Consider the following 24484-nt stretch of genomic DNA (forward strand, 5'->3'; position numbering starts at 1 on the left):
CTTAAAAAATCATAGATCCAATTCTGTGCTCTTCCGTTGATTCCGAAAACATCAAAAAGTTTGATAATTAGTTTTTGATTCCACACTCTGTCGAAAGCCTTGGAAAGATCCAAGAAAGCTGCAATGGTATGGTGAGTGGGTTTTCTGTTGTGGGCGTCTCTAATCTTTTGGCATAAGTAGAGCACCTGGTCTGTGGTGCAGTGTCCCTCTCTGAAACCATATTGTTCAGGAGGTAAGAGGTTGTCCGCTTCCAGATGGTAAGTAAGTCGCTTGAGGATCATTTTTTTCATGATTTTGCAAATAATACTGGTAAGAGCTATTGGCCTCCCTGAAAAGGTACTTTCTTTGTTGGGGTTTCTAATTGGAATAACGACCGCTTGTCTCCAGTCACACGGAAGCCTTCCCTTTCTCCAGGAATCATTAAGAATATTTAAGAGCCTCTGTTTCCCACTTAGTCCTAGGTTGGTGATCATTTGGGCGTGGATGCCATCAGGACCATTACTTAGGTTTAAGTTTGTGATTATGGCATCTAGTTCTTGATTGCTGAACTCTTTATTAAAGATGGAAGGAAACCTTTGTTTGTTTTTGCGGCAGTCTCTTATGATGTCACTTGCTGCTTTCCTTATAGGTTTATCATCGCTAGTGAACCTTAAATTACTCGTGTTCCGGTAATGCTTCCCTAGAATATTCTCCGCCTCTTCATCGTCCTGCGCATATGTCCCGTTTGTGTCCTTAATTGTGTTACTTTGTCCATATTGAGGCTGTTCTTTGCTAATGTTTTTCACTATTTTCCATAATTTACCGTCAGGTGATCTATGGTCTAGTCCTTTGCAAAGCTCGTTCCATTTATCCCGTTTGAGTTCTGCTTACAATAATTTCAATTGGGCTTTGATCTTGTTTAGTTTGCAGTTGTCTAGTTTAAGGGGTCTTGTTTAGTCTAACTTTGGACCTTGGGGGACCTTAAGGGGTCTTGTTGATCTTGTTTAGTTTAAGGGGTTCAAACTTTGGACCTCTTAAACCGCTCTCCTGACCAAACTATGGGGAACCTATTTCCCAGATTGCGGCTACCCTCTATGTTTTGGGGGTCAGAAATCCAAATCCATTAAAAAGGTATGTTTATTCAGAGAAAGTGTGTTTTTGTATATGGTTTCGCAACTTAAAACATCGTCTGCACTATTTAATTAGCATATTTAAGGTCACCCTCTCAAACCATTAAGATTGAGTCCTAGAACGCGATGATTCGATCATTAGATCCAAAATTACTCAGCATAGTCAGTTTTTTTTCACTCACTCAGAGCCGTTTTTATGTTTTTAGGGGCCCTGGGCCTATCTTCATTTAGGGGGCCCTTTATGAGTAATTTTAAGTTAAAAAATTTTACTTTTCAATATTTTCTTTTATTTTAAGAAAGTAAAACAATGATACATTATTATAAAAGCTTTAATGCATTATCTGCATAGAAAGATTAAGGTAGTCATACTTTTTACTCATTTTGAGAGGTGAAGCCTTCTATCACATCACTAAAATCAATTTCCTAAAAGACATCACAGCCAATGCTCATGATTGACAAATTACTCATTCTTTCTTAAAGTCATGCGATTTCTTAGATCATTTTTTATTAGTTTTAGTCTGGAGAACGAGAGTGGGTCACTACATTTAGTTATCATGAGTGGCAATTGTCAAATGTCACTCATGAAAAAAAATTGACAAATGTCAATATATGAAAATGTGTCGCCTAGATAGTTGTTTTTTACTATTTTATACATCTTATCTATTCCTAATTGGTCTAAATTATTCTCCTAGGCCAAATCATGCGTGAAATGTTCTAATTAAAGCGCTAGTTCTTTTTCATTCACATCATTGACATAAAATCTTCAAAACTTCTAACAGTGAAGCATTAATTCCTTGGACTTTTGAAAATGCAAATTTGAAAAAAAAATTTGAACAAATCAGCTATGGGTTTATACGCCATTGAAAGAGATTTTTATTGACTAATCTAAGTGTCAATAACTGGAGTATAAACTTTAAAAATTGTACCTTGTAATTTAACATCAACTGCATCTCCATATTAAAATGTCAAAGAAGAAATTCTTCGTAATGTACTCTTCGTCTCATCTTCACATTTAAAATTAGGTAAATTTTCCTTGGAAATGGCTTCATGAGTGGAAAACTTTTCTCTCTGCTCACTCACAAAAGCAATTTCAGACTATCATCGATAGGAAGCATCTTTCTTCTTCTATATATGCTTATTGAAGTCTGATTTATTCTTGATAACATATCACGACAAAATTCTGTCAGCTCAATATTTTCCAATTTCTTTAGGAGACCACGAGCATCGAGTCCAGTTTGAGCAAAATCGGAATTAAGACTTTTTCAAAGATTTATTTAAAACGTAAATAAAGCATTGCTTTTACACATTCGGTTAATATTTCATTTACACGTACTTGCAAAACGGGTCTTAAATAGGTCTAATGAGTTAGGGGGCCTACAGAAATTCGGGGACCCTAGGCTCGGTCCTCTCAGGCCTTATGATAGATAAGTTAAAGTTTACCTAAGAAATTTCGAATCACCCCAAATGACAAATAGACAGGCATATAAAAGGAAGACAGACAGAAACATGTGTGAATTAATTGGAAACAAAACTTACTACGATTTCTTTTCATTAACTTCGTGATTGGAGCTGAGCGTTGATCTTGTTATCATTACAACTTCTTTCTTACTGGGCAATTAATCAGATATACCATGAAAGTGGGGGGGAAAAAGATCCCTGTGAGCAGAAACATTCTTTCTTTAGAACCTTTGATTGATTAAAAAAAAATGCTCCCTTATATGTCAAGGTTCCTTTGTAGTTGAGTGTACGGAACGTATTTTTATCTCCTACCCTCGCCTATATTTAATAAGAAACAAGTTTCATTTCATTTTGTATTCAGTATTTTGTTTGATTAACATATTTAGAGTATTTGTTTGAACTATTTCTGTACTATCTTTATACGCTATTATAAAAAAAATAGCGCTCTAATACGAACGAAGCAGAAGTGAATTCTGATTGTTCTAATTGTTGACTTTTAAATAATCAACTTCCATCCCGCATCTACACCACAATGATCTACACTTATGATGGACAAATCAAAAGCTACAATCCCGTCGAGTTAGCCGTTTTTAATATTCATTTTTCCTTTTCACATTCGAATTAATTTTGCGCAGATGAAAAATCGTCAAAGTAATAATTTACGTGGGAAAATTGAAATTTTTTTTACTTTCCTGACAATTTTTTCTTATGGAGCACATACAATAATGTTTATCAAGGAAACAAAAAACGAAGATAATTTGCGTAAAAACAAACTATTTCTTGCAAAAGATATATATCAAGCATTCGATGAAAAAACTTTTAATTCACCAAAAATGTTTAAAGAAATATGTAAAATCGGACTTTTAATAACGATCATTCAAATTCCAGTATACATTAAATAACTGCTATTGACATAAATAAATTAAACAAAATATTTTGTTCTTCTAAAAGTTGGATTTAATTAATTAGGGTTTGTACAATCCATTATTAAAACATTTAGTTATGATAAAAATTTTCATAACAATCATTATTGACTTAATGGTAGACTTTCAAAAATATTGATTTTTAATAGTTTAATATTTAATTCGTTTTATGTTTATTAGTTTAACACTGTGTATTAAATAGTTGAATTTTATTATATCACACAGTTTGTTTAATTATTAAAGACTTTAATATTGGGATTCATAAATGAACCATCATCGTGTAACAAAATTTTGCCAGATACAAATTGTACGAGTATATGCTACCTATACAATCTTATATGGTTTGCTTTGTAAACCAAGATACCGTTTGCTTTCTACAAGGTTGAACATATTTGAAATGTCTCCTAAATCAAAAATTAAAATCTTTAATATCTTTGTCAAAAAAAAATTTATAGTGAAATAAATGACATGAAAATTTTGCAGAAACTATCCTATTGAAAAAGAAAAACGCGAAAAAGAAATGAGGACTTACTTTGTCGCTTTATAGACTCCATATGGACTGTTAGAAATTTCGGAGTGAGTTGAAACTTAATACTATACTGCAGCCTTAATCTGTCAAGTTATTGTACAAATTAATCCTTTTTTTTATCGTGGATTCAACCTGAAGTGTAATTTAATACTTATTAAGATAATGCTAAATCAAGAGAGAAAAAAAAGAAATTTCTCATATTATCGTTTTATGAAGATTACACGCGTCAATTGCAACGAGAGAAATAATATGAATCGGATTTTCATTAATTAATTTAAAAGGATCAATCGAGTAGAAGAAGATGACAAATAAAATAACGGAACTGAAAACATTGTGCAAGAGGCATTATTTTCTTCTTCCAAGGGTTTAAAAAGGATGGTTTTTTGTACCCTTTTTTTACATATATTCTTTTGAACCTGTTGTTCCGACAAATCACAAAAGTGTCACTTCGTACCTTCTTGCCCAATTATGACTTCAAATCAACAATAAATATTCAAAAATCAACAATTCAATCTTCAATAAACAAGAAACTCACTAATTCTCGAATCTTTCAGATGGATGGTAGAACTCTTGCCGGACAGGTGGGCAGTACAGCTGGAGGTGTCGGACGTAATCTGGCTGACGGCATGTCCAGACTTGAATTAAATCCATTCTTCATCTCGGCAGTGGGTGTCCAAGAACATTCCCAAGCTCTACTCAGTAAAATGCGGCACATGGTACGTACACTGTTAATAACATAGAAAAAGAATAGTAAGACTATTAATTACAGAAGAGAGAACTAATTCATTAACAGCACAGCAATGCAAGTCATAGGTTGTAACAACGGAAATTATTGATGTTTAACTTCCTCTCGTCCAGGGCTGAATTGGTTGTCAATTCCATCCAATATACATTCCTTTAAGAAGTCATAAAAATATTTTCCCTCATCAGTGTTCATTTTATACTAAAATCGCCGACAATCTACGCATTATAGACAAATTAATCATTAAAAAAAACATATTAATAATTAATTGCTCACTGGGGAAAATAAAGTAAAAAAATTCAGTCTGGAAAAGTTCAACTTCAAGAGTATCGTCTGCTTTTCTTTATTTGATCTTGTTGGACTGGTTTTTTTTTTTTTTTTTATGAATGCTTTCGTTAGTTTCAATTTTTAGGACTTTATTTGTGATAATGATGTTAATCTAATCGATATAATTCATCTAGTCGAAAAGTGTGCGGACAAGAAAAATCTAGATCATCCATTTTTCCCATGGTCATTCATACTCTACAACTACCAGAAATAGTCTATATAACCTTACAACAGTAGACTCACTTAGTAGATAACTAGCGGACGTACAAACCAAGAACATTTTGAGATAGTTAGATCTCGAAATGATTTTTGGGGCGTTACCTTATCTATAGTTCACGAAAAAGGCAACAATCAAAAATGAAGTTGCAGTTGTAGTAAATGCTAACGGTAATACCATTAATAATTTGCCGAACATGTGCTTAACAATTTTTAAAAATTTCCACCGAAATAGTAACCTAGTTTGATTACCACTAAAATTTCGAGTGGGTCCTACTTTTCCAATTCATATTTTCTCTTACAAAATTTTTCTAATAATTATTCTAAATATATAATATAGTTATTCGAAATATATAACATAATTTTTCTAAACATATAACATAATTATTCTAAATATATAACATAATTATTCTAAATATATAATATAATTCTACATTTCTAATAATTTTCTAATAATTAGTTATTTGCGAGAAGAAACAGAAAAATACTGTAAATACAGAAGAAAGATAGAATTTTTTTTTCTCTTTGTTTTGCTTCAGTTTCGGTCAAAGATTAACGATCAAAAGCTATAATAATGCTCATCGGTTTTCATTTAAGCACTTCCTATTGTACAATTGAACAAACATATATAAATAAAAAAGTTAAAATTAAGCAAACAATGCTTTTTCTTTTTTCTTTTTTTTCTTTTCTTTTTTTTTTTTTTAAGTTTATTCTTCGAGAAATTCCTCCTCCCCCTATTGATTCGTTTCCATTCACTCGAGTCATAAATCACACTTGAAGTCTCAGTTGAGAGAAAATTATTCTGGGTCATTGATCACTTTCTCATTAAGTCACGTGATCCATTTCTTTTCTGAGACTCTGATTGGTTATCTGTGGTGACTGTTCTTAAGGCTGCTAAATTGAGTGAATGATACGTTCCATATTTCGTGAAAAGAATCATTTATGTCTCCGTTTAGATAAGATATACCTTCTCTTTCATCGACATTTAATGTTACAGTACGCAAAAGAGAAGAAATGGAGAAGCTGAATAACTTAAAAAACGAATGATCCTATTTTTATGTACTAACAAGCAATGCTTATGATTTAGTGCAGGCGATTTATTCATTTATTTTTTTAAAATTATGAAACCAGACACAAAAGCGTACACTTTTTCTGAGTAAACGAACCTTTTGATTTTACAAATGTGTTAAACATTTTTTTAATCGCTTTCATAAATATAGAGATCGCATTTAACAGAACACAAAACTTACGTACGTACTTGAAAAAGAGGAGTAACTAACTAACTTACTTGAAAAAGACGTGAATTTTGTTCGACAAATAGAGGCTAAAAGGTATGAGGTTCGATTTTCGGTCGTCGATCTCATGCATTCAACTTACGTCGGTGACGTCATGGTCTGCGGGGATCGGCCAGTTTATTTTCATTTGCTGTTAGCCGTTCTTGCGTGAATTATGACGTCACACATTATTTGTATTTAAGCTTCTGTTGAAGCAGATCATTTGGGTATTCTTTCTTTTCGTCACTCTGTTTGTACTATTCTTTATTACTAATGTTTTTAAAATAAACTCATTTCTTCAAAAACTTCGTTTCTCTTTTTTTTTTTTTTTTTTTTTTTTTGAGTTATTGATATACAGATATGATATTCTGAGAGGATCTCGGCTGTCAAATTTTCCGTATCGTTACCAATGCGAAAATGATAGCCACGTTCTGACAACTGCGGCAATATCTATTGAAAAAAAGCACACTAACATTTTGGAGATTGTAGAGTATTTTCATTTGTTGAACAAGAGATAACCATAGGAACGGGTTAACTGAGAGCTAGAATGAGCTACAACATTTACTGTACGCAGACTGTTTCACAGTATGTGAACCAGGCAAAGTAATCCGGAGTTAGAAGAGGGAAATGTGTATTCATTCTGAAATTGGTTCACTATAAAACTTAAGGTTAGTAGTCCGCCGATTTCTAGTGTCATACTTTCAAGACACTAGGAATAGAACAAAAGTGAACGATTTATTTATTCTAAGGAGCATTTAAAATAATATCGATGTACAGTGTGCCAAAAAAATAGGACTACCCTGAATAACTTTTGATCTAATGATCGAATCTTCACGTTCTAGGACTCGATCTTTATGGGGGAGGTTGCTTCAAATATGCTAATTAATTAGTACAAACGATATTTTAAGTTACGAAATCAGACACAAAGAAGTACTTTCTCTGAAAAAACATACCTTGTTTTCGATGGACGCGGATTTCTGACCCCCGAAACATCTGGGGAATAAAGTCCCCACAGTTTGATTAGGAGAGCGATTTGAACCCTTTAATGTTAATTTTACTATTTGCGTATTTTCCCATATTTTGGGAACTTCTTAAGCGAATTGAAAAAATTTTTGTTCACAATTATAAAATTTGTTTTTCCAAAGATAATTCTAAGCAAAAAAATAAATTTTACTAAGTATTCATTATTTTTTTATTATTTTATTTTAGTCGAAAGAAATTTGAATTGTAAAGTATGCAACTTTTTACATCATTTTAAGGAATACAATTTTAAGAATAATTATTTAATTAATTGAGAATTAATAAATTGAGAATTTCATTTAAAGACATAGATACAAAGTTTGAGCGAAATCGGTCGAATAGTTTCTAAGAAATTGAATTTTAAATATACGACTATTTTAAATTTCGATTTCTCAGAAACAATTCGATCGATTTTGCTTAAATTTTGTATTTTGTCATTTAAAATTGCATTCTTTAAAATGACGTAAAATGTTGCATATGTTACAGTTCAAAAGTGTTTCGACTATTATTAAATAAAATAATGAAAAATATAAAATATTTACCAAAATTTATTTTTTGAATGGAATTATCTCTGAATGTGAATGTCTTGAATGGATAAACGAATTTTGTAATTGGATGCAAAAAGTTTTTCAATTCACTTTAAAAGTTCTCGAGATATGACGAAATACGCAAAAAGTAAAATTAACATTAAGGGGTTCAAACTTTGGATCTCTCTCTTGATAGGGTTCTGACCCTATTCCTCCGATTGAGGTTACTCCCTATATTTCGGGGGTCAGAAATCCGAAGCCATCTAAAAAAAAAGATATGTTTATTCGAAGAAATTACGTTTTTGTGTCTGATTTCATAACTTAAAATATCGTCTGCTCTAATTAATTAGTATATTTAAAATCACCCCCTCGAACGAACTATTAAAATTGAGTCCTAGAGCATGAAAATCCGATAATTAGATCAAAAGTTATGCAGGATGGTTCTTTTTTAATCTTTGAAACTGCAACCGATTTATTAGGAAGAAAAATAAAATAAATTCAAATTAGTTATCCTATCGTTGCAGTAAATTTACAGACGATTTAGTTAGAAAAAAATATATAATTACTTTAAATAAGTTACTCAATCGTTGCAGTAAATAGTTTCACCTCGTCTCGAAGTTACGGCAAAAAAAAAGTAAACAACGAAGAAATTATATTGTAAATGAACGATAAGTTTATTATATACAGAGTTGTATTGCGCGTCGAATTTTCTGAATTATAATTCTTCTTCTTCTTTTATTGAACTCAGATTTCTTTCTGTATTTTATAGTAACCGTGATATAGTTTTGTTTTGTGTACCTGGCAACTTCGATGCATAATTAGTTTGTTTATGTTCCACGTGGCTTCGTGTTAAGTCTTTGTGTAAATTGAAAGAATTGAAATCTTTGAGAAAGAATCTTTGTGAAAGAATCAAGAATGTGTCTATTAAGATAATTGATACTTGACGGGCTTGGCGTACTTCAAATCGAAGGAAAAGAACAGTTTCTAACGTAAACAATTGCCACGTTTCAACAACCCATCAGGATAGATACCCACACACTACGTCACTTGCAGGTTTTCTAGATTGCCTCAGATGAATGCAGTTAAAAACGGATCGTTACCAACCTCTTAACCTCTGACTAAAATATATTAAATGATATTAAAATATATTAAATTATAGAAAACAACGTTTTCTTGATGACAGCTGTCCTACATAATTTGAGGATCAAAAATCCACGTCAGTTGAGGGGGGGGATTAAGTTTATATTCAAACAATGTGTGTTTTTTCGTGGTTTCGTAACTTAAAACATCGTTTGCACTAATTATAGTATCCATTTAGGGTTCATCTTTCGAGCATTTAAGATTGTTTGCTTGTGTGCAAAAACCCGAACATTAGATAAGAAGTTTTTGGTTTGTTCTATTTTTATGGGATTCAATTGCACACTGTACAGAAACATCTACGAACTTTAATTCTTTCAAAATGAATATACATCCTAAAACAATGTATAATTTATTCATTAGAAGCATTAATGAAACCCCACAGTCATTTTCTGTAGTAAAAATTATCTTTCTCTTGTATGAAATTTCTTCTTTATACAAAGTAAAGAGTTCATTTTCTAAAACGAGAAAAAGTTGTGATTGTATAATTAGAACGGAACAAAAACTAAAAAGTAAATCCGCCAATAAGAGGGTTCTGTAACGCACCATTAAGTTAATTAAATGCTCAGATTCCTCCCTAGAAAAGAGCTATTCACATCCTTGTATTCCATTCCAGAACCTTCTATCAACGAAATTAATTCTGTATACAAACTCTAGTGGATGGCATTCATCAACGTAAAACTCTCTCTTTCATTCTAGAATATTTCTTTTTTGGGGGTAGAAAATTCTTTTTCTTCTATTCACATTCCATTGAGGAATAGCAGTCATGACTCTACACCCTATTTCTTTAGAGTCCTAGGAATCCAATCATGTATTTGTCTTGTCCACCTGTCGCAGTTCGTTCCATTGTCGTTCCATCTGCAAATGACTCTTGGCAAACTTCATCCCGCTCGACACTCGCCTTTGTTTGACTTTTATCCTCCTGTCATCAGCTTTAACTCAGATAATGAATAAGAGACTGGTTTTGACATGTTTTCAATTTTTTTTTATCAGTAAAATTTGAATGTTGCGTCATTCATATCATAAAACGGTCAAAATTTACACGATTTATGCAACCACACCAGAGTTTCCATAGTGTCAATTTCAGCTTAAAAAATATTCCCAAGGAGTAATAAGATGAAGACTTTGATTTTTTTTTATTGATAATGATTTTATGATTTTTATTATTGATTTTTTGATTTAGTTAATTTAATTTTCGAAGATCATAAAAAAGAATCAAAATCTCATTTAAAAAAAATCAAAAATACAGGGTGATACGTAATGGCTTAATGTATATTCTAAGTGAGGGAGCTCCAGTGGAGCAGTCTGTACAGGCGTGAGTTCGATTCTGGCAACTAATCAACCAGCCGATATATGCAACAAGGAGAGCGTTAAGCTATGGTTAAATCTGCCGTAGTTGAAAGTTCTCTCGTTGGTAGTGCGGTTGAAGTTTAGAGAAAGGGTTACCAGTTAAGAAGCCGTTTGACCAAGATCAACATTCCCATGACAATCCTACCAGGGTTGTTAAAAGATTGAGCGCTAAAATAAAAAACGGAACTAGATGTATGGGCATCGTTGGGTGGTGTGTGTTAAAAATGAGGTACAAACACGTTGCATCGCAAATTAGTGTTTAAGCGAGGGAAAAAAATTTCGCCGAAATCACTACTAAGGAATGCGAGACTGATATCATAAAAATGAATAATATAGAAATTCTGTCCTAGCCTGTATATTTCTGCAAATCAAAGGGCTTTGATGTTTTTTTTTCCCTCTCTGTAGAGAAGCGTTACATTTGTTTGTCCTCGCTTAAATATTAATATGGAAATTCATATGAGTATTATCTACTTCGTTTTCTACAAGGATCCTAAAAATATATATTAAGGGTTGTGATTACTAAACACCCAGTATGTATAAAATACAGTGCCTATCATCGTTGTCATATAGATACATTTGCTGGTTCTGCAAGCGTTTGTTTTTATGTTTTTGTTGTATTTTAATTTTGCTTTCGTAACTACTTTAAATGTTTTGGAAAAATTGTCTTTGTTTATAGAGCAAGAAGTAAATCAGTCTACTAATTTTTCCGCAGTCTTGTTACTTTGGACCCAACCCAAACGTTTTCTTTTGGTCCTTATTAAAGAGGTTTTTGAGTGAAACTATCCCTGCTATACATGAACATGAAAACCCCCCTCTCTCTCTCTCTCTCTCTCCATTGCCAAAATTATTTACTAAATAATTTATTTGTTAATTTGTATAATTTTTCCATGTGGAAATCCATTTCGGGCAAATCCGTGGGTAAAATTGTTTGCTAAAAATTTCTTTATTAATTTATACAATTTTTCCATGTGCAAATCCATTTCGGGCAAATCCGTGGCTAAAATTATCTACTAAAAGTTTTTTCTTTGTTAACTTTTCCATGTGCAAATCCATTTCGGGCAAATCCGTGTTAAAATTATCTATTAAATTTTTTTTTTCTTTGATAATTTATATAATTTTTCCATGTGCTAATCCATTTCGTGCAAATCCGTGGCTAAAATTATTTGCGAAAAAGGCAATTTTTGTTTCTCTTTTCTATTTCATATTTTTTCTTAAATAAACATCTATTTTCTAAAACTATTTATGGTCAATTTTTAAAATTATCCAGTATAATATTACCTTGCGCACATCCATTTCGGGCCCATCCTTGGTAACTAACAAATCAATGCACAGAATAACAAATCAGTTCAGCAGTGCAGTAGGAACGACACTTTAAAACCCTCTTGTTACACTCAATTTGCGCTTTTGTTTTCATATTTTGTAATCTGGCAATCTTTCTGCGAAAACATTTTTAAATCATTCTTGAAAAATTTCCGTCCATGTAAGTTGATCTGATTTTGCTACTCGCTTTATAGTCCATTTATACTGTTTTTTCTTTTTATTTTATTTTATTTTCTGTTTTTACATGTTATTTTTACTTATTTTTACTTTTTGTGTTCTATTTTATTTGTTGTTATTTTTATAAAAAAAAAATTTTTGAGTGCTCCTAACACTATTGTATTAATATATTTTGCTTTGGCTTTATTGATACAATATCAGACAGCACTCTGTTTTACGGATATAATCGTGTGGGCTGATAAAAAGATTATATCTTTTTTTTTCCAGTTTTTTAAATAAAATTTAATTTTTTTTTTAAACTGTTTGTTATTTTTTACTTATTATTTCCCCCCCCCCTTTTTTTTCATATGTCTATAATTTTTCTTTGTTTTATTCTTCCTTTTAATTATATATATATATTTCATCAGCCCACACGATTATATCCGTAAAACAGAGTGACCATTTACACGATTATATCTGTTTTACGGATATAATCGTGTGGGCTGATGAAAAGATTATATCTTTTTTTTCCGGTTTTTTAAATAAAATTTCATCCCTTTTTTTTTAAACTGTTGTTTGTTATTTTTTTTACTTATTATCCCCCCCCCCCCCATTTTTTGTCATATGTCTATAATTTTTCTTTGTTTTATTCTTCATTTTGAACTTATCTAATGGGTTCTGTTTACTTGCAGCTTAGCGCGCAATAAATGAAACTTATTGTTTTTCTTAACTTTCTTCGTGTTTTCTTGTATTTATTTATTATATATATATATATATATATATATATATATATATATATATATATATATATATATATATATATATATATATATATATATATATATATATATATATATATATATATATATATATATATATATATATATATATATATATATATATATAAACTGGATACTCAGCATAGTTTGTAAAATTAAATATTATCTTTAGGTTAAAATAAAACAGTCGGACCGGGGTATTCTGAGGGTAGTTAAATTGTTAAAGTCTTAAAAACTTTTTAGAGAAGAACATTCTGAAACACGTTTAAGTATAAAGTGGTAATGGGATTTATAATATAAATTATGATTATATCTTCTTTGATTTTAATTCATTACATTCATATCCCAGCAAATTATTTTGTTTGTTTAAATTCTTCCTGTGGGCTAATCGATTTTATTACATCAGATTCGGATCCCTGCTGTTTGTTTTAATTGTTCTTTGGTCTGATGATCTCGATTTTGATTTGTTAGATTCAGCATCCTGCAGATTTGCTTGGTTATTTTAATACCTTTTTTCTGTCAGATCGATTTTGTTTTTTGTTCAATTTTTGTTCTCATTTAAATAATTTTTTTTCTAATTTTTTTTTGCTGCATTATTAACAAACTGAAGATATGCATTAGAAATCCTTAATGTAACTCTTAATGTCTCTCTGTATTTATTTTCAAAATGTTTTTCTCAGCGAGACAAAATTACAAAGTTGAGTACATTAAGCTTCAAATCAATTACAAGTAAAAGATATGTTCATACGATAATTAATCATCAGTGTAAAAATAAAGAAAAGAACATACTTTTAACAACTTAATAAAACATTTTGTCGAAATTGTGATGTATGAATTTCCCAAACGGTTTTTTAATCGTATATTTGTGATTTATTATATGTGTGTTTCCTGTGTTCGATAATCCGTTTAATCAAGTAGTCTGCTTCAAGGAAGAAAAAAAAAACAACTCACTATAAAAAAACCTTTTTAAGCATCACGTCGATGAATAAGGAGCAAACTATATATTTTGCGGAGCATCAGTTTGTTTTCGTGACGCATCCTTATTAATGATGCGGCCAAAAATAATTTTTTTAGTTCCACAAAATAAAGAATCGCAGTTACGATTAATGAATTGAATTTAAATTTGTGTGCCTAAAGATATTGTTAGTTCTAGAGAATTTTAATCTAATTTAAGAGCAGTGACCAGTTCAGTCAGAATAATAGCTCACAGTAATTGGACTTAATTCTCATTTATTTTTTACCAGTATTACAGACTCGCTCGTGAGTCTGCAATACTGGTAAAATCAGGACTGACTGCTGCTTCAGCAGCACTCAGTCCTGTAGTTATAATTTAATTCACGCTAGCAGCGCCATCTATACGTTAATTGGGAAGTAACAAAGAGAGTGAAGGATTTTAAGTGGCTGCGAATACGAGTCAATTTAGTGTTAAGATATTGACAATGGGAAATAAATAGTATGCCTAATATATATTTTTTGTCATCTAGCTCCCAAATTCGGAAATTAGTTTATAAGTGTTATTCTCGGCGAAATCTGTGTAAATACCTAAAACTCGGTTTTAACTGTTCACCTCATAGCGTTCTCACTCTCATCCTAAAAATAGGCTGCCAAAATCAGATTTTTTTATGCGACTTTTTGAGCCAATTGCACCTTCTGACACATTCTTACCCGATATTATCCGAAAGGGTTGTCACAAAATGAAATATCAGAACCCGAAATCCCACTCTTTTTTTACACTCTTCCATAAGGTTTCACCCTCTGTCCGTATATGACAGGGGTTTCCAACTTACATGAGGCCGGGAGCCACAATTAAAAACACCAGTCAAATGGCGGGCAGCAACTTTATCAAAATTTTATATAGGACTCTTTTATGTTCGAAGGAACATGAAATATTATTGTCAGATTTTTATCAAATTGTGCAAAACAAAAGTATTGAATTACAAATTAAAATAAAAAGTAGATTTTTAAAAATATTTAATTGCTTATTAAGAAATTCTGGCTACAATAATTTTAATGTGCACCCATGTATTAAATAATTAATGTGCAACAGATATCTAATTTTTAAAATATAAAACTTTAAAAAGGCTATTAAAACTTACATAGTAGCACACAATAAGAGAATGAGAGAATTGAGGTTTGTCTGCTACAACCACCAGAGAATAGATATTTACATTTTAAATTTGAAATTTACAAATGTATGTAAATAATTTCGTCCCAAATGAGTGGTTTCAAAAAGTTAAATCGGAGATTTTCTTCGAGAAAATTTCTGATACTCACAGGCTAAATTATATTTACAAAATACAAAATAAAAACGAAATAAAAGAAGAGCAACATACAAGATTATTTTTGTATTTAAATAAATATTTTCTTGGATGCAAAACCAGAGAAATAAATTTTTTTGCACCGTTGGCATGTTAAATTTCACAGAAATGAAGAAATTGGGTTTTTTTTTAACGGGAAAAGTATTTTAAACCCATCTAGATTTTTTACGAAAATTGTCCGCAAAAAAATTTAAAATAATGTATTTTAGTTCGAGGGCCACAAAAAAAAGCTTCGCTGGCCGCCAGTTGGAAACCACTGCTATATCACATAAAAATACACTTACAGCTCAGAAACAAAGTTCGACGTGATAAGTCAGAATTTACTGAAATCTCAATGATGATGCCAGGCCTGTGATGATGCGGATAAAATGAGTATCCCATAACCCATGCTCACCAACCTACAACTGTTTTCACAGTTTCATTCGAGGTCGCTCACTGGATATTTGTGTGTTTGATTCTCTTCTGTGTTCCATAGCTGATTCTCTCTAAAAATATCCTGCGAAACCTTTTATTTATATGCATTTTTGTACTATTCTGCAGTCCGTAAAAATCTAGATTACTACTATATATCTATAACAGGCATCTACTTTACCACAATAATAGGTTACCAAAAAGGATTTAATAGCGTTTAAGAAATAGGTCTAAGTATATGTGTGCCAAAACCATGTAGGCTATTCGTGAGAATTACAAATATTTGCATTTAATGCTGTTATTTTAACATTGCAAAAGAAACTTGAATAAAAGATTTATTCTGCATAAAGTGCTCTGACAAAACTCTCCTTATTGATAGTTGAATATAGGATTATCATCGTTTGAAATATTTTCGCGGTTTTATTACTTCCTGCATCGAAAATGCTGATTATTTCTATGCAAAAAACGCTATTCAAAGATGATTTTCTTTTGTCAATATTTGTTTTCCAAGTTTCGTGCCGAAAAAAAGGTGATAACAATTAAAAAAACACATTAAAAGTAGAATAAGTTAAGATTTTAGAGAAAATTTCGGTTTCACAAAGAAGAAAGACGAATTCGAAATAATAGAGGTTGAGAATAAAGCGCGCAGGACTTTCATTTTGTTTTAAATTTTTAAAAACTTAAATCTTTACGACCTTAATCTTTTTAAACAGCTGAAAAATCTTATCATTATTATTCCATGTTATATAAAAAAAATTAACTCCTAAAATGAGGTGTAAAATTCTATTAGACGCCTTCGTCGCCTTAATAAGGAACGATCGTAACATGATAATTATGCATTATTTATCACTTCATTTTTTAAAAAAAAAATTTAGGAAATCATATAATTATGAATTAAAAAGCTATAATTATTTTTTTTCTTAATATTTAAAAATATGTTGTCGGTCCTTTCTGTTTTAGGTGTTCAACGTTACGTTTTATGTGTTTATCTAAACAAAAACTATAAGACTTAGAAATATGAATTTGTGAACGTGTGTAGAAAAATGAGCAGAATTTTTTTTTTAAATGTTACATTCTATAATTATTTCAAAAACTATCAACTGATTTAACTTTGTTGTTAAAAATACAATGCGGTTCACTCTACGGCCGGTAGAAATATAACTAATGAGTTAAAATTTTACGCGCTGATGAAAGAGAAATTTTTATTTGTCAACTTAACTCGAGATTTTTTTTTTCAAAATTTCCAATAGTTTGAATGTCAATGCAATTTTAAATGATTTTTTTTATTTTTTATTATTTTGTCACACTTTTTTTTTTCCTTTAAATAATGTCGATTTATCCATTGCTTAAAAAAAATTTATCCATCTCTTTCGAAACGATTAACGAGAAAGATACAAGATCGTGTCAAAGATAAAACTTTTTTATTGAAATTTATAAAATGCCTAATTCAAGAGAAGAGAAAAGCCATTTCCTATTATAAAGATATGTCTCCATAATATGAGTAAAATGACTTCTCATTTAGTTCGTTTTTTAATATTACACAATCTTATTTTCAAACACAGTTGAAGTTAACTATTTTTCATATTCAGTTCATTTCGCAACGATTAACACATTTTTTATGTTATTTTATAACCGTCGTCGAACAGACGACCCAATTTTGTGCGTTTACGACTATTAATGTTCAACTCCGTAGCCTTGTAGTTTTGAAACCAATCCAGAAGACAAAGAAACTCCTGGATCAAGTATTGGGAGAAATTTTCTTTTTGAATGAACTAACCCGCATTTGCGTTACATGGTGATGAAAACCACGAAACCCTTCCATATTAGCCTCACGGCAAGGGGACTCTAACCCATGATCCGTCTACCACTAAGGGTATTTTACGTCAGCACTGCGGTTAACATGGTGAGGAAAATCACGAAAATCTCCCATGGTTAGCACGATTGCTATTATTTTATATTATAACCGTCGTTGAACAATTTTGGGTTGACGACTACTAATGTTCAACTCCAAAGCCTTGTAATATTGAACCCAATCCAGAAGACAAGAGAACTCCTGAATCAAGTATTGGGAGAAATTTTCCTTCGTGGAGGACTTTTTGATGGAACTAACCCGCATTTGCGTTACATGAAGAGGAAAACCACGGAAGCCTCCCACGGTTGAGGTGAAAGCTCTATTCCTTGAGCCATCACGGCTCAATATGCTCTAATTATAATAATTTGTTTACTAAAAGAAATTCTTTGTTTTTGTGGAAATCAACTAATAAGAGGAGAAAATCACTGGTAGTTGAGAAGCAATCACGGTGGTTGAACCTCTAGTATTATTTTTAAAAAAAATTCAAAAAAAAAAAATTTAAAACTGAAAATCTCTTTTAACGCAACTTCACCGTTTTTCATTAGCTTATAGAATGTTACAGTTTTTAATTAATACATTTTTAAATACTGTAGGGAAATTAAAGATTTAAAAAGGACAAGATTAAAAACTAATGAAAAATTAATGACAAGATTAAATTTCCAAAATATCGGAAGCAATCTAACAAAACAAGTATAAGTCAACTAATTTGGTTAACATAAAAAAAAATGATTTTTTTATCGGTGTTTCAACTGGGGATACCCAAATACGTCTTTCGATTTTCAACACTCTAATAATTTATAAATAGCCGAGAAAGAACATAAACAAAACAAAAAATGTTCTAAGATTATGCAAATTAAATCCCCCGTAGCTTAAATATTCTGTATAAAAATTTGTTTCGAACTTTTTTCTTTTTGATGAAACAGAATACATAAGTAGAATATAATTTATTCCCCAATCGAGAAAGGCCTTTTATTATATAATTTATTGCACATTTCGAAAGCTATTTTCTTTCTTTCACTTGAAAAAGAGATAAACTTTTTCATCTTTTCAAAAATTCACTTTAAAAAGAACTGAAGATATAGCTATGTAAACTATTTAAGGAATAAAAATTTCAACTTCTTTATGTTTTTCTAAGAATAAAATTTTACCTAACTCCTCTTTGAAAAAATCATTTTTTCAGAATTTTAAATTGTTTCTTAAATTGGGCCAAAAAATAATTCTTTGTTGTGTGATGAGTTTTAGTTTGCATAATACTTTTACGCAAACTAAACTAACGTAGCGAAGCACTTTTTTTTCTTGTCTCTTAGAGATAAATACTACTAGAGATTGTAAAAACTATTTATTACGCTTACATCATTTAATTTCCTTTATACTTCCCCCAATTATTATTTAACTCATTGTTCGGTTTAAGCCATGCTATGAATTTCAACAGAATCCGAAAACAGAAATTTGTGGTTTGGAAGGGAAAAATTAATTTTAATACTGCTGGTTCTAAGTTATGAATCAAATAATTTAACATCTTTTGACAATTTATTTTGGGAGGGAAAAAAACTTTTTTTTAAGTTTTTTTTTTCGAGTTCTTTTTTTGTTTGATTCATTAATAGCACAAAAGAGTTTCCTAAATAAAATAAAAATAATTTTAAAAGAAAAAACGTTTTCATGAAAAGGTGGAAATAACTTAAGTCTGGAAACGTAGGGCGAGGATGCATCACGGATTGAAGAGGTAGGTGCAATTTTTCGTAGTTATCTAAATTTATAACAAAAGTGATGAGCCCTGTGCTTAACGATAATATCGCACAATACTCTGCTTGCAGTGGTCATGACACGATATATTGCAATCCGGCTAAAAGCTTCAAGAAAAATTTAAAAGCTATAGCGAATTGAGAATAGCGGGATAAATTCTATTTGTAGTGGACATGACACGATATATTGCCATCCGGCTCAGAACTTCAAGTAAAATTTAAAGGCTATAGCGATTTGAGAATAGCGGGATAAATTCTATTTGTAGTGGACATGACACGATATATTGCCATCCGGCTCAGAACTTCAAGAAAAATTTAAAAGCTATAGCGAATTGAGAATAGCGGGATAAATTCTATTTGTAGTGGACATGACACGATATATTGCCATCCGGCTCAGAACTTCAAGTAAAATTTAAAGGCTATAGCGATTTGAGAATAGCGGGATAAATTCTATTTGTAGTGGACATGACACGATATATTGCCATCCGGCTCAGAACTTCAAGAAAAATTTAAAAGCTATAGCGAATTGAGAATAGCGGGATAAATTCTATTTGTAGTGGACATGACACGATATATTGCCATCCGGCTCAGAACTTCAAGAAAAATTTAAAAGCTATAGCGAATTGAGAATAGCGGGATAAATTCTATTTGTAGTTGGCATGACACGATATATTGCCATCCGGCTCAGAACTTCAAGTAAAATTTAAAGGCTATAGCGATTTGAGAATAGCGGGATAAATTCTATTTGTAGTGGACATGACACGATATATTGCCATCCGGCTCAGAACTTCAAGAAAAATTTAAAAGCTATAGCGAATTGAGAATAGCGGGATAAATTCTATTTGTAGTGGACATGACACGATATATTGCCATCCGGCTCAGAACTTCAAGTAAAATTTAAAGGCTATAGCGATTTGAGAATAGCGGGATAAATTCTATTTGTAGTGGACATGACACGATATATTGCCATCCGGCTCAGAACTTCAAGTAAAATTTAAAGGCTATAGCGATTTGAGAATAGCGGGATAAATTCTATTTGTAGTGGACATGACACGATATATTGCCATCCGGCTCAGAACTTCAAGTAAAATTTAAAGGCTATAGCGATTTGAGAATAGCGGGATAAATTCTATTTGTAGTGGACATGACACGATATATTGCCATCCGGCTCAGAACTTCAAGTAAAATTTAAAGGCTATAGCGATTTGAGAATAGCGGGATAAATTCTATTTGTAGTGGACATGACACGATATATTGCCATCCGGCTCAGAACTTCAAGTAAAATTTAAAGGCTATAGCGATTTGAGAATAGCAGGATAAATTCTATTTGTAGTGGACATGACACGATATATTGCCATCCGGCTCAGAACTTCAGGAAAAATTTAAAAGCTATAGCGAATTGAGAATAGCGGGATAAATTCTATTTGTAGTGGACATGACACGATATATTGCCATCCGGCTCAGAACTTCAAGTAAAATTTAAAGGCTATAGCGATTTGAGAATAGCAGGATAAACTCTGCTTGTAGTATGGCTGAAAGCCTTTATATAGCAAGACGGAAAAGAGCAAAAACTGGTACGAAAGACATTTAATTTTAGCATTTTTTTTGAGAAAAATAAAATATTTGTAACTATCAAGATTTCTTTTATAATTTTACTCTGTATATAAAACTGCTTATTTACCAGGGATAAAATAAATATTGTTGAATTGTTTTAAAAAGAATAAGCTAACTCCTCCCAAAAAACTAGTTATAACTGAAATGGTTTTACTACCAGCATTTCCTCTTTTCCGTCTCGCTTTCACCCCCGGCTTGTAGTGGACACGATATATTGCCATGCGGCTCAGAACTTCAGGTAAAATTTTAAAGCTATAGCGAATTGAGAACAGCGGGATAAATTCTGCTTGTAGTGGTCAGGAAACGATTGGAACTTCCATTATCATCAGTTCCAATAAGGAATTGAGTGCTGCTTTAACTGTTCGGAAATATGCCGCGTATTCGAATGACGATAATTTCCTAGTGGCGATAGTTTGTAGAGATCAGGAAACGATTGAAATTTCCATTATCATCAAACTCGGGACTCTTACAGAGAACTGAGTTCTCTTAACTACTCGGAAAGTGGTCGAATATATAAATACTAAGGTAATCACATTTATAATAGGATCAGAACTTTGCTGTTTAACCAACGGCTCTCTTTATCTTTAAATATTTCTACGTCATTTTCTTTTTTCGCAATAAGAAAAACTGAAAAACAAGGAGCTATCTCATAACGTTCAATTATTACTATAAATATGGTATCTAGGTATGGTAAAGTGACAAAGCTGTACTTGACAGGACCCCCTACTGGCGCAACCTGGTGAAAAACTGAAAAATTTGCTTTGCTATTTGAAAAAAAAAAAGTTGTAGAACACCATCGATTTTGACACGTTGTGCTGAATAAAAAACGAACTTCCTATGCGAATGTGTTTGTTCGCGATTTTCTAGTGTGACGTGTCCGGAAAAAAAATTTAGGAAGAAAAAATAAAGCTTATTCTTACTAGTTAGCTATATTTCCAATTCTCATAAGATTTCCCTACGTTTTTTGTATCAATTTTATTTTTAAAAGAAAAAAACAGTAAAAATGCAGCTGTCAAAACGAGTCTATGAATATATGTCATATCACAGAGTCCCGAGTTTTTGAGGAATAAGAGTTGCCAAACAAGGGCAAAAAATAATAACATTGATAATAAATTAGTATTTTTCTATCAAAATGTTTTCATAATCAGCTTCCGTGTAAATTACATCTTAGAAGATTCGTTTTCTCTCTAAAAAAAGCAATTATTGAGTGGGTACAAAAATAGAGCAATCTTCTAATAAAAGCTTCTCTGTTTGCGCAAATTGAATGCCCAAAAGCCACCATTTTTAATTCCCTCGAGTGTTTGGTGTACTATTATTGGGTTCGTAATTTTCTCTTCCATTTTTATATCATAATAATGTCACGAGCACATTTGACCTTTCGGAATTTTTTTCTTTCCTTAAATAACCATCGAGAGAACTTCTTCTAAGTGAATGAAACGAAAGAACGTTTTGTTATTGCATTTTAAATCGTTATATGGTAGTTGTTACCTTGAATAAACTAAATCAAGAGAATGTCGTCTTTCATCAGTCGCTTTGGTGAATGTCCGAAATATTTGTTATATTCGATTTGATAATAATTTATTCGATGATATTATTGTATTTATTCGATATTTTAATATCTGTTGAGGATGAATTAGAAGAAACATCAATGTTCGGATAACCGGTCAAATGCATACTGGGCATTGGCACTCGACCTTAAGCAAACATTGATGTAGGGCATACCGGGCAAATGTATATCGGGCAGTGGCACTTAACTAGACCTAGTATATACTTCGGACATTTACCAAAGCAACTATGTGATTGTCAACATTCACCCATTTCTGTCATTTACAGTAGTTATTTATTTTACTTTAAAATCCTTGTGAGTTAATAACTTAAATAGTCAGTGAGAATTAGACATCATTTTTTTTTCAAGGTACTGATTTCAAAGAACTACCTTTGGTTTTAAAAAGAAGTGCCGGTAATTTCAACCCTTTCAAGGACGGTGGGATAAAAAACCGTCCCTCTGATTTTTTGAAGTAGTATTATAAACAAAAAGAATAATAAAATTGTAATAGTTTTTATCTCTTAAACAAGGTTGTTTTCATTGATCCACTTTTTATAAATGCAAAGATAAAGCACAGATCGCTTCATTGTGGATATGTATGTCGCGAGCACAATTGTCTTGGCGTTTCTTGATTAAAAATTTTCTGCACACGAAAAGGTTGATATTTGCTTAAATAAGCAAATTACTTTTAATCTTACCTTTAAATAGTTTCTGTAAACTATCACTCTGGTTTTTAGAAAAACCTTGGTTTTCAGATTCAAATATGAAATTTTTTTTTTGCACTCGGGGGCTCCCCCTCCCCTACTCACTTCGCTGACCAGAGTTGCTTAATCAACATTTTTGTTTCTTGTCTAAAAACATACAAATTATTCTGATAATCATAATTAATTATGAACTATTCTAATAATCATAATTAATTATAACTATTCTAATAATCATAATTAATTATAACTATTCTAATAATTATAAGTTTTCATCATAACTATAAATTATTCTAACAATAATAACTTATCAAGATAATTATAAATTACTATTGTTACATCAGAATTATAAATTATTCTAATAAGCATAACTATTCATCACAATTGTAAATCACAATGGGAAACAAGTTTTTTATTGCATTTATACAAATACTTGATCTTACCTGATTCGGGTGTGAGGATTTCAAATCTGAAATTAATTTTGCTCGGAAAGTCTAAAAATATCATTTCTTCAAAATGATATTTTTAGTTTAATTTATTTCTTGTCTGTACTAGTTCGTATAGGTTTATATACACACGTCTGCTTCTTTAAAAATAACATTTAAGACGGAGAAAAAAAAACATATGACTTTAATTTATTTATAAACTGTGCCTTTTTTCTACCATTCCACTGTGGGCAAGAAGACTATGATCTTTGGCCAAAAGTAAAAAATTCATTTTCAACTAAAATATGTGTAGGCAGTTTTAATATATCCCAAATTAAGTATTCATAATCATTCCAAACATTATAATTTACTTTTTGGACCGACGAGAGTACAATTTAATGAAAAATATGCTAAAAAAAATTGTTTTAAATGTAACTTTTAAATTTTTATTTCGGAAATATATATAGGAATTTCACCTTACTGTTACATTTTTATCAGAGTAATTAGTGTTAAATTATAGTACAATTTTTCAATTTGTTGGATTAGTTAATACTCTTGACAAACTTATAGTTTATATCTCATCATTTGACATTTTACAATGTTTGTTTGACTTTCGAAACTTAGTTCCAAAAAGTTCCACGAGGTAATTAGCTAAACTTTTTTTTTTGTTGTCTTCTTTGATGTTTCTTCTTTCAAATAAAACCTGCCCCATTTTGCCCGTATTGCAAAGGTGGACTAAATACACCAATAAACAAAAATTATGTTTTTTTTTCATGTTTTCGCGTTATTTTGAAATATTACTTCGGAAATATAATTTTCTTTTCATTTTAATATAAGATTACGAAAATTATTATATTTTCATTGCTATATTTAATTATTTAAACGTTAGGGCTAGAAAAACCTCAGAAATTGTACCCGTCCCCGAGGACGGCTTGTCCAACTATGTACCCGTCCTCCATTGAAACTAACCTGTAGCTTCTAAATAAATAAAAATATAATTTTCTCTTA

General features: G+C 31.0%; 1 protein-coding gene across 1 annotated transcript in view; it reads left to right on the plus strand.

The window, feature by feature from the left end:
• The window catches only part of LOC107440814 (uncharacterized), a 688492-nt gene that overhangs the window by 593108 nt on the left and 70900 nt on the right, over positions 1-24484 (plus strand). The window contains exon 13 of the mRNA XM_016053866.5: positions 4574-4735. Coding sequence (XP_015909352.3) covers positions 4574-4735 — 162 coding nt within the window. The remainder of the gene's footprint in view (positions 1-4573; positions 4736-24484) is intronic.

This window comes from Parasteatoda tepidariorum, chromosome 8, assembly GCF_982258835.1.
Source record: "Parasteatoda tepidariorum strain Cologne lab strain chromosome 8, Ptep-v5.0, whole genome shotgun sequence".
Lineage (NCBI taxonomy): Eukaryota > Metazoa > Arthropoda > Arachnida > Araneae > Theridiidae > Parasteatoda > Parasteatoda tepidariorum.